The 15,852-nt window shown below is 35.1% G+C and overlaps 2 protein-coding genes across 2 annotated transcripts; both read left to right on the forward strand.

Moving 5' to 3' along the window:
• Positions 1 to 4,755: 4,755 nt before the first annotated feature.
• Positions 4,756 to 6,309, forward strand: LOC149230896 (disease resistance protein Roq1-like). Its single transcript, XM_089381455.1, has 2 exons — positions 4,756 to 5,258; positions 5,358 to 6,309. Exons 1-2 carry the CDS (start codon positions 4,756 to 4,758, stop codon positions 6,307 to 6,309), a joined length of 1,455 nt encoding a protein of 484 aa, XP_089237581.1.
• A 1,275-nt stretch (positions 6,310 to 7,584) lies between these two features.
• On the forward strand, positions 7,585 to 8,211 carry LOC149230897 (protein SUPPRESSOR OF npr1-1, CONSTITUTIVE 1-like). The gene has a single exon (XM_089381456.1). The coding sequence runs from the start codon at positions 7,585 to 7,587 to the stop codon at positions 8,209 to 8,211; it is 627 nt and encodes a 208-aa protein (XP_089237582.1).
• Positions 8,212 to 15,852: the final 7,641 nt, after the last annotated feature.

Genomic DNA, 15,852 nt, shown 5'->3' on the forward strand with positions numbered 1-15,852 from the left:
CTACCAAACAACACATCGCGGAGGATGGCTATGGTTGACACCATCAAAGAAATCCGAGGGAGAACCAAAATCAATTTTAGGAATACATAGGCTCCTTTGTTTGGGGAGGGGAGGGTTTTCCATGAATTTTTGAGCCAGAGTGATCACCTTCGCAACACATGTAGACAGGGGAATGAACTTGTCTTAAAAAAAATGCAAGATTTTGTGATTGCCAAACAAAACCAATAAGTAGAAAATGTAGAACTTTAAAAGAAGAAACTTTTTTATTGGACCACCACATTCTAAAAGCATTAGCTAAAGCCAAGCCCATCCACCTTGAATTTGGATTAAATATTTCCACAAAAACTCACAAATCTAATATATATAATTTCATCTCATAAAAAGGTGAGGGTGGGACTACTCCTGTGCTTTGCATAGGGGAAATTCATTAAGACCAGACCATCACACTTTATAAACTTGTCCTAGGTGAGCAACTTGTCACTGAGAGCTATTCATGCAAAGGGTTTGGCCTTTAGAGTGATGCTGACTCCCCAGATATATCTCCACAACAAAATTCTTTCCTCACTGAATTTTTCTTCGAACCACACCTTATAACCCATCTTGGCAGTGAAATCCTTTGTGTGGGGACTTTTTGACCAAACAGGCAGGTCTAGAATATTGTCTCTGATATACACATGATTCTCCACTAGCAAGTTGATGTAGCAATCCCATTCTATTGTTATTTTGCTTGCTAGACCCATAGGTCCAGGGGGTTAGGCACTAGCTTCTACTAGAGTAGCAATATTCAGATGATCAAGAAAGGATAATAGAAGAGTAGAGATGTTGTAATCATTACCTACACCATACTAAGGGTCACGTCCTATTCATATTTGATGCTCATCCCCTACACACCACACGACCCATTTTCCAACTAGGGGAAAGGCTCTTACCACTACTTTCCATATTATTGAGCCTTTGGAGGACTTATTGGAGTAGTCTTTAACGCGACTTTTTGAAATTTTCCAACTAGGATAGGCACAATGGCTCTGCTGAATCGAATATGCAGTTACCATTTTTGCAACAAATCATGATTTCATTATTGATTCCGTCACCTCTTGGACAACTCCGGACTTATTTGGCACTCTGAACCATTCCACAATTGATTCTCTAGGAAAATATTTAGCTTGCATTAGTTTGTACCATAATTAAAGACCTTGCGTAATCTCCATAGGTATATATATATATATATATATATATATATAAAAAAATAAAATCAAGGAAAATTTTAAGAATGTAAATTGATTTTAAGATTTAGAAACTTGGGCAAATCTTACTAGTCCTTAATATTAAAATTGTAAAATGCTTGGAATTTTTCTTATAAAAATATTCAAACTTTTAATTATTTTATATAGTATCTATAAAATTTTGGCTATTTCTAAGGTAAAATAATTTTGTACTATAAAACTTAGGTGAATCATTTTTAAAAAAAATAGAGATTGATGAATTTTTTTTTCTAGAAAAAACATTAAAAATTAGTCTACCTGCAAATATTAGCCCATAAAATTTTCCCTAAATCGATATATATATATATATATATATATATATATATTAATTATAAATAAATTAAAAAGTATTTGTACTTCTTAATAAATATTAGTACCCCACAAGGATATATAATTCAAAACTAATAATTATAAAAAGTATATATTGAAATTTTATATTTAAATTTATTAAATAAAAAATAAATTTTAAGATTTATTAAACAATGCCCCTGACCCTGATTAAGGAAAGGGTCCACACTCAGTATTTATAGCCTCAGCCACAATGAAAAATCATATTATGGAGAGGAGGTGATGGTGACACAACTGTCACCACATTCAATTGAGGGAGGAAGCATGATTGTCCTATCCTCCATTCTTAAATGAGAATCTGCCACACATATATTAATGATGTTTCAATTAAGGATTTGGGTGGTTGATCTTCTGAAGTTTCCTGATGGAATCATGCTTAACAAGCAAGCCAAGTTTTATTCTATTTTAGTTTTCGCATTGATGCATTCAGTTTTGGTGTTTTTTGTTGGAGTTCTTGCCTATTACAAGGAGAATTTACCACTTTCACTTTGCTATTTCTTATTTTTTGGAGGGGCAGGTCTAGGTCCTCCTGATTTGGAATCCCTCATTATCTTCAAATTCAAGCTTCTGTGATCCATAAATTGTTAATTTATGAAGTTTTTTCGGAAAAAAAATCACATTGCCAATATTTGGTCAACGCATTTCAAACCAGCCAGTGTGGTTCATCTTCAGGACAAGATGAAGAGAAGGTTAAATAGGAAGATAGGTCATCCTAATGTCTAGAGGAAAATGACTAAATTTGACCAGGGAGGGAAAATTATATTGTTTATTAATTAATTAATTTAATTAATTTATATATTATTATAATTTAACCAAACAACGATATTTGACTAGGGTAGGGAATGATTTAATTTGTTTAAATAGTTAATAATTATTTATTTATTTAATTTATTCATTCCTTTATTTAAATGGTGAAGGTATATATATATATATATATATATATATATATATATATATATATATAGTTATAGAGTAAAAAAAATAACAAGGGAATCAAAATAAAAAGAGAAAGTGTTCTTCTTTAAAATAATAATAATAATAATAATAATAACAATAACAACAACGACGATAAATAAACAAATACTAATAATGAATACATAAATAATATTATTAATAAAAATTAGTAATATTACTATCGTTATCGTTTATATATGGATTCTTTCATCCTCCTCTAGTTGCATTTAGTGCTTTTTGAGCAAGATTACAAGGTCCAATGATAAAACTAACTTTAGAGGGAGGTGCTTTTCTTTTAATAGCAACATGCAGGAGGCTAGGAAGTATGCAGTGATAACCCATCACTTGATCTTCTTAGCCTAGGAGGGCATTCTTCATGGTGCTAGGCATATCTAGGTATATAGTTCTCAATATAGAACTATGATTTGTATATTATTTTTACTTAGTGGTATTTTACACGCACAAGAAGATGGTATTTTAGAGCATATTTTTGGTCTCTCTTGGTCTATCCCTTGTGACACTTTAAAGCCTTTTGTTGCTTTCATTGTCTCTCACCACAACCTTGTCCATCCTCTTAGGTTTAGCTGACATTGTAGCTTTGATTATCTTTGTCACTCACTCTGTGATCTCATCCCTTTTACTCCCTCCATTGCCCTCTTCATTGTGCCTCTACCAACGACATGACAAAGAGCCTGGAGCTATAGAAGCTCAGCTAGTCGGGTGGAAGGGAGTGCTCACACGCCTCTACGCCCATAGCAGTAGTAGGCGTTATCAGAACTAGACCCTCGAGCTTGTTGACAGGGAACTGAACAAACAAATGTTGAAGTTGATGCAGACCAAGACGAGTATACCAATGTTGAAATCTTCACTTTAGTGGATGAATGAGTGCCTAATCATACCCACAAAAGCTAGAACCAATCAAAGAGCAAAATTGTGTTGTAGCTTAATGAACTCCAACTGGAACACCATGATATGGACTTGGCTTTAAACCAAGCGAGAATTGGGGACCCTTTTATATAAGAGCAAAGAACAAGTCTCACCATTATTCCTTACTAATTTGATAAAAGTTCCATTTTATCTTAAATCACTTACATAACTCTAAATTTTGTAGATTTAATTTTTAATTTATTTATTTCTATATTATTTATCTATACATATAACAGTGTACTCAAAAAATTTGAGTCTTATTATATATATATATATTACTATCATATTTAGAAAGATTGAGTTCACCCATGTACTCTTTAGGTTATTGGTAAACAAAGTCATTAGTTTGTGAGTCCTATTATTTAATATATATATATATATATATATATATATATATATATATATATATATATATATATAGATAGATATATATATATAATACTATCATATCTAGAAACATTGAGTTCACCTCATGTACTCTTTAGCTTATTGGCCAACAAAGTCATTATTTTTCTGAAGCTATTTTAGTTTTTCCAATAATACGGAAAAAAAATTATGATAACCATGATTCATATTTTCCTCGAAATTTCTCAACTTCAAAGAAAAATTCATCAAAGCCATGAAAAAAATAAAAATAACATCTACTAGACAATTAGATTCCCCTCACTATGCTCTGCCACCACCCAAACTTTAAATAATTGAATTTTTAAATAAGATTCCCCATGCTCTGCCACCGCCCAAACTTTAAATAATTGAATTTTTAAATAAGAGTGGTTGAGATAGGGAATTTTCGAGGATGAAAAATAAATAAATATATTTCTTTCAATTAATTTTTTTTAATAGTAATGTACTTCTTTCATAATTAGATTATGTTCACTATGCTCTTAGTGGTCCCGTCCCACCGCCCAAACATTAAATAATTAAATTTTTAAACACCAGGGCACCTTGACTTTATCTGCGAGGAAGGAGCAAACTGCTAAGTAACTCTATGAAAGCAAGAAGAGGGACAGGTGGCAGAGGAATCAATACTTTACAATACAAATTCACATTGTGTGCCCACCAGCTGGCCATCGCTGGCCTCCTGTTTTGCAGACTAGATGTAAGTGCTGTGGACTGTGGAATAGGTTTAGATTTTTGTTTGGGAGGGCCAAAATACTTTCTTTGGACTGTGAAATAGGTTTAAATTTTGCTTGGGAGGGCCAAAATACTTTCCTTCACTCAATCTATCCATCTCTGCTTCACTTCTGCCTGTATCTCTGTTTCAATGGCAAACCTGCAAACATCCACCGTTCATCCCTCCGTCGACACCCCTTCCACATCCGGTGGCTACTACTACGAGGTGTTTATCAGCCACCACGGCCCGGACCTTAAAAACACCTTTGCCAGCCACGCCTACCATCTCCTTCTTTCTCATGGATTGCGACCATTTTTCGATAGGGAAGAATTGCGGGAGGGAGAGTGGTTACTTCCTCAAATTGAAGCCGCCATCAGAACCGCCCCTTCTCATATCGACATCTTCTCTCCTCGATATGCCATGTCGAAGTGGTGTCTTGATGAGCTTTCTCTTATATGCAAGTCTGGGGTTACTGTAATCCCAGTCTTTTATAATGTGAAACCTTCTGACCTTAGATGGACAGGGTGGTATGATCAAGACCTAACTGCACATGAAAAGAAAGGCAGATACGAACCCAAAAGGCTTGAAGATTGGAGAAAAGCTCTCAAAGGCATCTTAGAAATAAGCAGTTTTGAACTCGAAACCTACAATGGGTTGGAACTTGGAACTCTTAGCTCTCTCTGTTCATATTATTAATCTAACTGGTATTGATATATATCTAATGTTTCGTTGGCTGCATTTTGAATTTACAGTGACGAGGGGAAGCTGTTGGATGATCTTGTGAAATGCATCCTTAAAAAACTCAGAAAAACAGGTTTGACTGTGGCAAGATATCCAACAGGTCTTGAAGAGAAAGTAACAGACTTTGAAAAGATCCTGTCATTGCAAGAGGGGCAGAGTGGAAAAGTGAAGGTGATGGGAATTGTGGGCATGGGTGGAATAGGCAAGACAACACTAGCCAAAGAACTCTTCAATAAGAAGAGTTCCAATTTTGGTGAGTCCTGCTTCTTATTTGATGTTAGGGAGAATGCAAGTAGAGGGTCTTTAAATTCCTTGCAAACCAAACTAATAAAAGACTTAGTTCATATAGAGGTGTGGATAGATCACATTGATGAAGGCACAGAGGAGCTCAAAACCTCTCTCAAAACTTCTCCACACGCTTTAGTGGTTATAGACGATGTAGATCATGCAGATCAGTTGAATGCTTTTAGGCCATTAATGGACGTCCTTCGTTCCGATAGCCTAATTTTGGTTACATATCGTTACAATGATGTCCTCACAAGCTCACGATTAGTACAATCGTCAATCTATAGAATGATTGGTCTCAATGAACACCACTCTCAACAGCTCTTTTGCTCTTATGCCTTTTGCGATCCTCATTCGCCTTCAGAATTCAAAGATCTGGTAGATGAATTTTGTAGGGCCTGTGATGGATTGCCCTTGTCTTTGAAAGTCTTTGGCGGTCTTCTGTGTGGAAGGAGGGACAAATCTTATTGGGAAGGGCTATTGAATAAACTTTGCCAAATAAAACATCTGAACGAGGTTCAACAAACACTCAAACTCAGTTACGATGCATTGGAGGAAGAGGAAAAGAAAATATTCTTAGACACTGCATATTATTTCATTGGGGAAGACAGGGATATGGTGATAAGAATATGGGATGGATCAGGCTGGAACAGTCTGGTGGGCCTTGCAAATCTCTAGGACAGGTGCCTCGTTGAGGTTGACACAGAAAATAATACCATAAAAATGCACGATCACCTGAGAGACTCGCGAAGACAAATTGCGGATGACCGGAAGTCATGTGGAGTAATCCGGCATGATGAATGGCGTGTGATGAAGGACATTCCTGAGTTGTGGCGGCAATATTCTGTAAGTGCTTGAATTATTCATACAACTTTATGGTTTCTTTATTCAGCAAAAGCAGAAAAGAGGAATCTTGTTGCTCTGTTTAATTTGTTTGTTGCTTGTTTTTAACGAATGAACAGGTAATAACTGAGGTGTGCGGAATTAGGACAGTTCTTCGCGGCATGGTGGAACCTTCAGCAGAAGGGTCGTCATGGTTGAAAAGTTGGTGTGAAGAGGTGTTCGGAAACTGCCTGAGGAAGTTGATCGACCCTTCACCGTATCGTTTCAGTAAGTTACAACTTGTTGCAACTGAAGGTGATGATTCAAAAAGCATATTGAGTATTGTTGACTCGCCAATTTGATATGGTTACGCTGGAGTGACTGTCTGTACAACTGCCTGCCTCCCTGGCTTCTTATTCTGAAGAAGAATGTAAGGGTTTTAGAAGTGAGTGGAAGGAAATTGAATACACTATGGCGAGCAAAATCCCAGGTGAAAGTTAACGCGGGTCCCTTCATTTGCATGTCTATTATTCTTATTATTTGCCGCTCTATTTTATGGGAGATTAGATTATTGTTGGTATCGATATAGTAGTACAGGGTCGGGATATGGGGATGAAAATATCTTATATTTGACTATTGCATTGCAGACACCTCTAAAGTTGCGGGAATTGACTATTCATTGTCCTCATTCTTGAAAATTCGAGTTTCCAAAGTCCATTTGTGCGCTGAAGCACATAGAAAAGATTGTGGTGTACTCTAGAGGTGTCGAATTGTTACCAAGAGAATTTTGTGACTTGCACTCCCTGAAATACCTCGATCTCTTGAATTGCGGACACTTGCAAATGCTTCCTGATTCCTTTGGGTGCTTAACAAATCTCCAACACCTTAAATCTATGTAACTCGGATTTGCAAATGCTTCCAGATTCCTTTGGGTGCTTAATAAATCTCGTGCACCTTGATCTCAGTCATTTCAGGAGTTGTTTGCAAATGCTTCCAGATTCCTTTGGGTGCTTAAAAAATCTCGTGCACCTTGATCTCTCTTACTCGGGTTTGCAAATGCTTCTAGATTCCTTTGGTTGCTTAATAAATATCGTGCACCTTGATCTCAGTCATTTCAGGAGTTGTTAGCAAATGCTTCCAAATTCCTTCGGCAATTTAATTCGCCTTAAATATCTGAATCTCCAGCGGTGCAGAGAGTTGACCATATCGGATGAAACATTTGCAAATGTCCGTTCTCTTGAGTATTTGAATTTGAGTCATGTTTGTATGGAAATGTTGCCTTGGCAAGTTACACATCAACAGTCCCTGGAAGAATTACGTCTGCTGCATACAGATTTACAAGAATTGCATGAGGATATCATAAACCTCAGGACTCTGGAAGTATTTTATGTGGGTAGCCATTCCTTGAAAAAACTGCCATGTTCGCTGGGTCGCCTGAGCAGATTGAAGCACTTGGAGCTCGTCTATTGCACAGAACTTAAATATTTGCCCGATTCGTTGGGACTGCTGACTCAGCTGTCAGAGTTGAAGATAGAATCTTGTGGAATCGAGTCCTTACCGGCAGAAATGGAGAAATTGAGCAACCTGGTAGAGATAAGAGTAAAATCCTATCCGAAGCTGTCATTTTTAGAGCTGGAGAGAACAAAAATATCGGAGATATGTTTGGTTGAGGGTGTTTGTCCCAGCCTTAAACATCTCTACATCGATGGTTGCAATGATCTGGTGGAGGTTGGAGCACTGCCACCGACACTCATATAGCTGTATGTGCGTGATTGTCATAAGTTGAGGAAAATAGGAGGGCTTCATAATCTTACAAACCTTCAAGAACTACACATCCTGGAGTGTAAAGAGTTGGAGGAGCTTCCATGTCTTGAAAGCTTAATATCTTTGAAGACGATCTATTTGAGTGGTTTTGAAAGCTTAATATCTTTGAAGACGATCTATTTGAGTGGTTTTGATAAGGTGAGGAAAATGGAAGGGCTGTATAATCTTACAAACCTTCAAACACTACGCATCTCGAGGTGTAAAGAGTTGGAGGAGCTGCCGTGTGTTGAAAGGTTAATATCATTGAAGAAGATCGAGGTTGATATGTGTTGTAAGTTAAAAGGAATAGAGGGCCTGGGACAGCTGATACAGCTTCAAGAGTTTCACGTGGCTGTATGCATTGCACCAATCCATATTGGTGTTGAGATTGGTAAACTGCCTCGTCTTGAGATATGTGTAAAGTGCGGAAGGTGCAGGAGCATCTGGACAACCACATAGAGAAATAATGGAGCCCACGCATTATTTCCGAGTTGAAGTCTAGAGACAGCTGATTATTGTAACTTTCTTTATCACGAATTATTTTTTTATTTATTTTAAATTTATAAATAAAAATAAATAAAATAAAATAATGAACGGTGGATTGAATGGTATTTTAAATGTCATGTACCGTTTTCTGTTTCATTCTTAATACTTTCAATTTAATTTACGAAAAAATGTTATGAGGATTTTTATGTCATTTAACATAAGCATTAATGCTGGTTTTTTTCCAGTTAACAAGTCATTGTGTGGTCTAAGACCATGTTAGCATCTTTATGTCATTTAACATAAGCATTAATGCTGGTCCTTTTCCAATTAACATGTCATTGTGTGGTCTATATCATCTGACCATGTTAGTAGCTAGAACAACTCATCATAGAGTGCTAAATTCAAGGATTAATAGAAAAAATAAATGTCTTATGTTATATAATGAAAGTGACTTCCCGTTGTGGCACAACATTAATGTTAATCTTTACAATTAAAGAATTAATCCATTCACTTTAAGTATTAACATCAATAATTAAGGGTAATCAAATTTATTATGGTTAATGTGTATATTGGAGATCATGTCACATCTTTTCAACGAAGAGAAAGTGTTAGACATATTTTCACACCTTAATGGCAAGTCATAAACATTTGTACCAGAGTAATGGTGAAATGATCATGTATTTATAGCTTAAGCAAATGAAAACATATTAAATTTTGATAATGATTCTTTTTTATTCATGCTACATAGTTCTCGCATTATTACATTGTTTAGGCCAAAGACACGGAAATATCTAGGCTAAATAAGCTCAAAGATGCAAAAGATACAAAGAATAATAATCCAATGCAAGTTGTTTTATTGTTACTGTTGTATTGAAAGCAACAATTGGTAGTAAGAAGAAATTGTAGTGGGTTCTTCTCATTTAAATTCTCTCCACGTCAAAATGAATGAGAGAACACAAGCTAATGAAATGTGTACTCTTGTTCAGAATCCAAAATTGAAATGGAAGATGAAGCCTAAGTATTATTGTTTCAGTGCTACAAGAAGAAGCATTAGACAACCTACATCAAGAAATAAACCAAAAATCACTATGACACCAAAGGCCAAAGTTTAACACACAAAAGGGTATGAAATAAAAATTTCAATTGACAACTGTGAGAAACTCATAGCTTATAGATTACACTTTATGGAAAGAGCATTTAAGGTACTCCATCTTATCCTCTTAGTCATCAACTTATTGTGAATGAGGATGACAAAGAAGCTGAGAGACCTCTATAATGAAATAGGAAAAGAGGTATGTGACTATGATTGTAGCTTATCCAATACTCAAAGCTAGCAATAATAAAAGGTAACACATTATGGAATGGGGTGACGATAGCTCCAAAATTTCTTTCAAGAAATATGTATGTCTAAAGTAAAAGTTTTAATCTCATATTTTTGTTTACTTAGCTCGTATATATAGTAAGCTAATGTTCAGAGAGAAATAAAAGAACAATTTCCATATGAGAAAAGGTTTTAGAAGCAAGGGAATAAAGGTGGTCACCTCAAGAAGACTGTCTTAAAAGCTACTTGAAAATACTTAATTAAATTCCAAAACCTTCCATTGACAATTAAGCACTCAGTGGAATCCAATGTTCAAAAAGTGTCATCTAACACAAGCCATCAATATAGACATAACAAACAACTTAACCAATATGATGATGCCAAAATAAATATGTAGTTGCATAAAATATGTAATTTACTTTCATTATGTGGAACTATTTAAAGGATAAAGGATATGCTAAAAAGGATTACAATTTTCCGAGAAGAAGACTTTGCATTGTTATAAAGCGAAATTTTGTAATTATGAAGACTACGTTAGCTAATGATCATATTCTCTATTTGGTACATCATCTATTTACAAATAATTACATGAGATGTAGTAAATCTTGAATAGTGTAGCAAGAAAGTCTCAATTTGACTTTGCCTTAGTCAAATTGAAAAAATTCGAATTTCCACATCAACAAACAACTTGGAGGAAGTTAACTTGTGTGACATGGCTCTTGTCACTCAGTTAGCTTAGTAAATTAAAGTTAGAGGGCTTGGAGTTAAGTTAAGCATGTGTGATTGCTAAATTTTAGTAATCCAATTTAGTTCTATCCAGTTGAGTTCAGTTAAACTAGTTCTAACAATTGGAGGAACTAATGGAAGATCAGTTGTGTAGTGGAACAACAGTATAACTCAATGATCATCCAGTTAACTAATCAATACACCTAAAATAACTAGTGCATGTAGAGAATTCGAGTTCCCAGTGATGGTGGAGATTTTAATGTAGTGTAACAAGCAGTTGTAAACTAGTTTGAGTGTACATGTGTTGCATGGAGTCAGATGATCAAACCTTGGGAATTGCATAATCAATTGGAGGAAAATTCCTAAAAAATAGGAGCTAATTCTCTAGGATTTGCGCAAGGAAATAGGGGTTCAAGCAGAGGCATAAATTGACTAAGTCTGGGTCATAGATTCTCATTGAACAGAGAGATAGGTTATTCACATACAGGTTGAGCTCAAGCAGAGCTAGGAATTGTAATACATATTTATTGATCTTATTAATGCAAAGAGGCTTGAGGGGTTTTTCCCAGTTGGGTTCCTCTAAAAAAAATAATGTGCATGTGTGTTATTTATTATTGCATGTTTACGATTGTTGTTCTAAATTGTGAATTGAATTCCACAGAGCAATAGAGTAGAATTGTGTCTCTTGATTTAGATTAAAATTTCTTGAGCAATTGCAATTCTATCACCAAATTTCTACATGGTATCAGAGAAAGATTCACATTGGAATAGGAATTTTGAAGTTTTTTCTCAAGAGGTTCGTATTCGTATCTTCAGTGTAGTAGGATCTCTTCAAAGTTGGGAGAATGGCCTTCAATGAACTGAGACTAGAGTATTCCTTGGTAGGCAACTTGAATTTCATTGCATGGAAGGACCACATGGAGGTGGTGCTTGATGACAATGGCTTGCTAGAATACATCAAGACAGATGTTGCAAATCCGACAGAATCTGATGCCCAGAACCTAACCCAATGGAAGAAAGATGGAGCCAAGGTGAGGAGAATAATCTTGGAGGGAGTGTGAGACCACATTGTCTCAAATATCCATGGGAGAGAAACTCATTTTACAATGTGTAATGTAGTGACAGAGTTTTTCGAGAATAGTAGTGATCATAGAAAACTAGCCCTCAAAGACAAACTTCGAAACATCAAGATGCAGAAGAAAGATACTATTCTGCAGTATCTCACCAGATTTACACAAGTTCGGGACGAGCTTGGAAGGGTTGGTGTGAATGTTGCAGAAGATGACTTGGTGAGCCTAACTCTTCTAGGCCTTCCCAAAAGATGGCATAACTACCAGGAATCGATGAACGGGATGGATAAATTACCGAATTGGGAATGCTTGTGGTCTAATTTGGTACAAGAAGAGATTAGGCAGAATACTAGATATGGAAGTTCATCCAAGGGCGAGGATGAAGAAAATTTTGCATTGGTTGGAAAGGGAAAGAAGGGAAAAGGGAAGACATCTCAAACCAAACAAGAATCTAACCAAGGGGGCAAGAACAAAGACTTTCCCAAAATAAAATGCTTCAATTGTCATGAAGTCAGGGACTATAATACAAAGTGTCCATGTAAAAATTATAGGAAGAAGAACTCAGCAGGAGTAGCAGGTGAAGCTTTGGCTTCACAGTTCAAGCTTCACTTCCCCCTTATCGTATGCATGGCCAACACTATGATGGGGAGTGTGTGGTACTTGGATTCCAGTGCCTCGTTCCACATGATAAGGTGTAGAGAGTTTTTTAGTGACCTAGAGGAGAAAGATATCCATATGCATATTGAGCTTGGGGATGGTCAAAGGTACAATTCTACCACGATTGGTATAGTAATCTTTAAGAGGGAGTGGAGATCCCCTCTTCACCTTAAATATGTCATGTTTGTTCCAAGCCTAATGAAGAATCTCATATTTTTAGCAGTTTTGGATGATCATGGTTATGATGTGATCTTCAACAAAGGGAAAGAATTACTGATATGCATAAGAATTGGACAGGTGAAGAAGATCGGAGTTCATATGAAGAACCTGTATAAATTTGATGTGGAAGATTGTGATACATTAAGCAGTAAGGCAGAGAAAGTGCAAAGTTGCGATGTCAGTGAACTTTGCTAGAGGAGATTGTACCATTTGCATCATGGCACCTTAAAGATTATGCAGCAAATAACCACTGGCCTCCCTAAAGGAGCGCTTGAGTAGCATGATTTATGCAAAAATTGTACCTTGGAGAAGTATTTAAAATCCACATTCCATGATGGAGATAGAAAAGCACATGCAGTCTTGGCAAGAGTTCGCTCGCATGTTTGTGGACCTTTCTTGATAGCCTCCACTATCAAACATAAATACTTTTTTATTTTTATTGATGATTTCTCAAGGAAGTGTTGGATCTTCTTCATGCAAAATAAGGATGAGACATTATCAAAGTTTGTAGAATTCAAGGAACTAATTGAGAAAGAAACCGGCAAGAAGGTGAGGGTTCTCAGGAGCGACAATGGAGGTCAGTATGTTTCGAATGAATTCAAATATTTTTGTGCGAAAGAAGGCATTCGAAGAGAGTTGACAACAACACAAAACCCACAACAGAATGGGGCAGTTGAGAGGCCTTTTAATAAGATCCTCGATATTTGAAATTAGCATTATGCTCTTTATGTTGCTTGATCTCATCCATCATTTCAAAAATCATTTCCCCAATAGTTTGCAAGGTTTATATCCCTACGATTTCTATTGTTGTTGGATTGGCTTGTTTGGTGTTAACTATGATTGATTATGTAGTCTCAATAATGATTTGATCTTTGTCATCTCTTTTTTTCTTATGGGTTTGCTTTCGATAACCTTGTTTGTTCTATTTAACATTAAATATTTCAAGATGACAAATGAATCTTCACAAAAAATGTTGGTTGGTAAGTTCTTTAGCAAATCCTCAAGTCATAATGTTTTTGTGGTGTTGCTAATAACTTTTATATTTTGGCCCAAATCATCTGTTGAGTGCATTAATTAAATGGCACCAAAGTTCATATGATCATCTTCTTTAGCCTTTAGTGGAGTTATGATGCCACTTCTATTTTTCTAATCACTTGTTCAAGCTCTTTCATAGGTTTAGAAAAACCTTATTTTATATGCAAATTTATCATTGTTATCTAATACAATGATATTAATGTCAATAATTTCTCTTGGATATGATGAAATTTTAATGTTATCCTGTCCTAGTTTGTTTCCCTTAGTTACTTGGACACTTTCTATTTGTTGTATTTATACATCCTATAGCCCTTTAGATTATTGTCTAGGATTTGATACACTAATTACTTAGGGACATAATTGTGAAATTGTTGTCTCGCCCTTTGTTTATTCATGGCTTCACACTTCAATATTTGAATTGAAATGAACTATGGGGCTTATTGACACACTTCTTCCTCTAGACAACTACAATGGTAGTAAGGCCAAAATATTTGTTGCTTGAAGTCACTGGATATTATTCTCAAAGGGCCATAGACCTTTAAAACACTGAGTTGTAACTTATATAAGTCAATCTAGTAAAATTTTATCATCGTATACCCCAAATATAATGACATGAAGTCTCTAATAGTAAGAAGTTATGCAGGAACATAACATTCTTGTGCTCCTTTAACATAACATTAGCCTTAAATTTGGTTATATGATAAATTATCTCCTTTAGCACTATCTTGTCTGGAATGTGTCTTGGTAATAATATGGTGTGGATCTAAGGTGTTATCATAAACATGTGTATAGTTTCCACTTGTCACAATAAGGTTTCCTTGTAAAACCTTGGGAAAGACACTTATAAAAAATGAATTGATAAATAAGAGCTCACAACAGCCTAAGTATTCACATTTCCATAGCCTCTAGAAACGAAACAAGAGGGGATGAAGAGAAGGATGGGTCATTTATGTTTGGGAAAGATCTTGTGGCATATACCATGTCTAACTGGAAAAAACATTACGAATTGAGAGGATTATGCATTTGGGTTCTCTTAATCCTTCTAGACAACCATGTTTAAATTTGTAGATGAAGGAAGTTGTTTCTTTGCATTCCATTAATGCAACAAAATTAGGGATGAGATTAAGGCTTTACAAAATGCTTGGAAGTGACACACTTATCTAGGGATGGGTGCATATATAAGCATTAACCATTTTACTTTTAGAATTTCACAAGATAAAATAAACAAAGGGCACTATATCCTTACTTTATCTTAAAACACATGCCATGATAGTCTCATTCATATTTTCTTAGATGATGGTAGGGAAAAAGTACCTTGAGAGTCATCATCAAACACATGGAGATGAAATTTTTTTATGTTGTTTGGTTGGAACAAAGGATGAATGGTCAAATATTAGGGTAGCAACCATTGTAATACTATATAAGGGATGTGATTAACAAGAGAAAAAAGAAAGGAAAATATTATGCACACTCATGTAACCTAGATTAAGGAATTCATCATAGTTGAATTGTTTAACTTTAAATAATGTAATTTAACACATAGATAAAGTAAGGAAGGTGGCTTGGGAAATTTAAAAAAATAGTTCCTCAAGACACATTTCTTATTTCATCAAGAGTAGTGAGGTGCTTTACAAACCAATATGGGGGAGATGTGGTTATGAACAAACATAACAACATGCTACATTAAAAAAATTGAAAATTTAAATAAAGTAACTAAATAAAAAATAAATGACTACATACATAGATATGTATGTAACAACATCTAAATATTTTAAAGTAGCCTAGATATATTTTAAATCCATATCTATCAAATGCCAAGAGGGATCATATTTCTTAATGTGTAATTTTTATGATTATTTAATATGAAGGAATTAATACATGATATGGAATTAAATGATTGAAAAACCAAACATCAAGAAATTTGATCTCACATGGTGCTTGATAGATCCAGGTTTAAGATGGAACTAGGTTCGCTTAGTTAAGATAAAAGTTAAACTCATTACAAAATGAATTATAAAAAAATGATAACATGTTTATTTTAGATATATAGAATAGATATTATACCTAAATTCATGTATGATA

Source organism: Pinus tabuliformis, chromosome J (genome assembly GCF_031772625.1).
Source record: "Pinus tabuliformis cultivar Carrire ecotype Pingquan chromosome J, CPIR1, whole genome shotgun sequence".
Classification (NCBI taxonomy): domain Eukaryota; kingdom Viridiplantae; phylum Streptophyta; class Pinopsida; order Pinales; family Pinaceae; genus Pinus; species Pinus tabuliformis.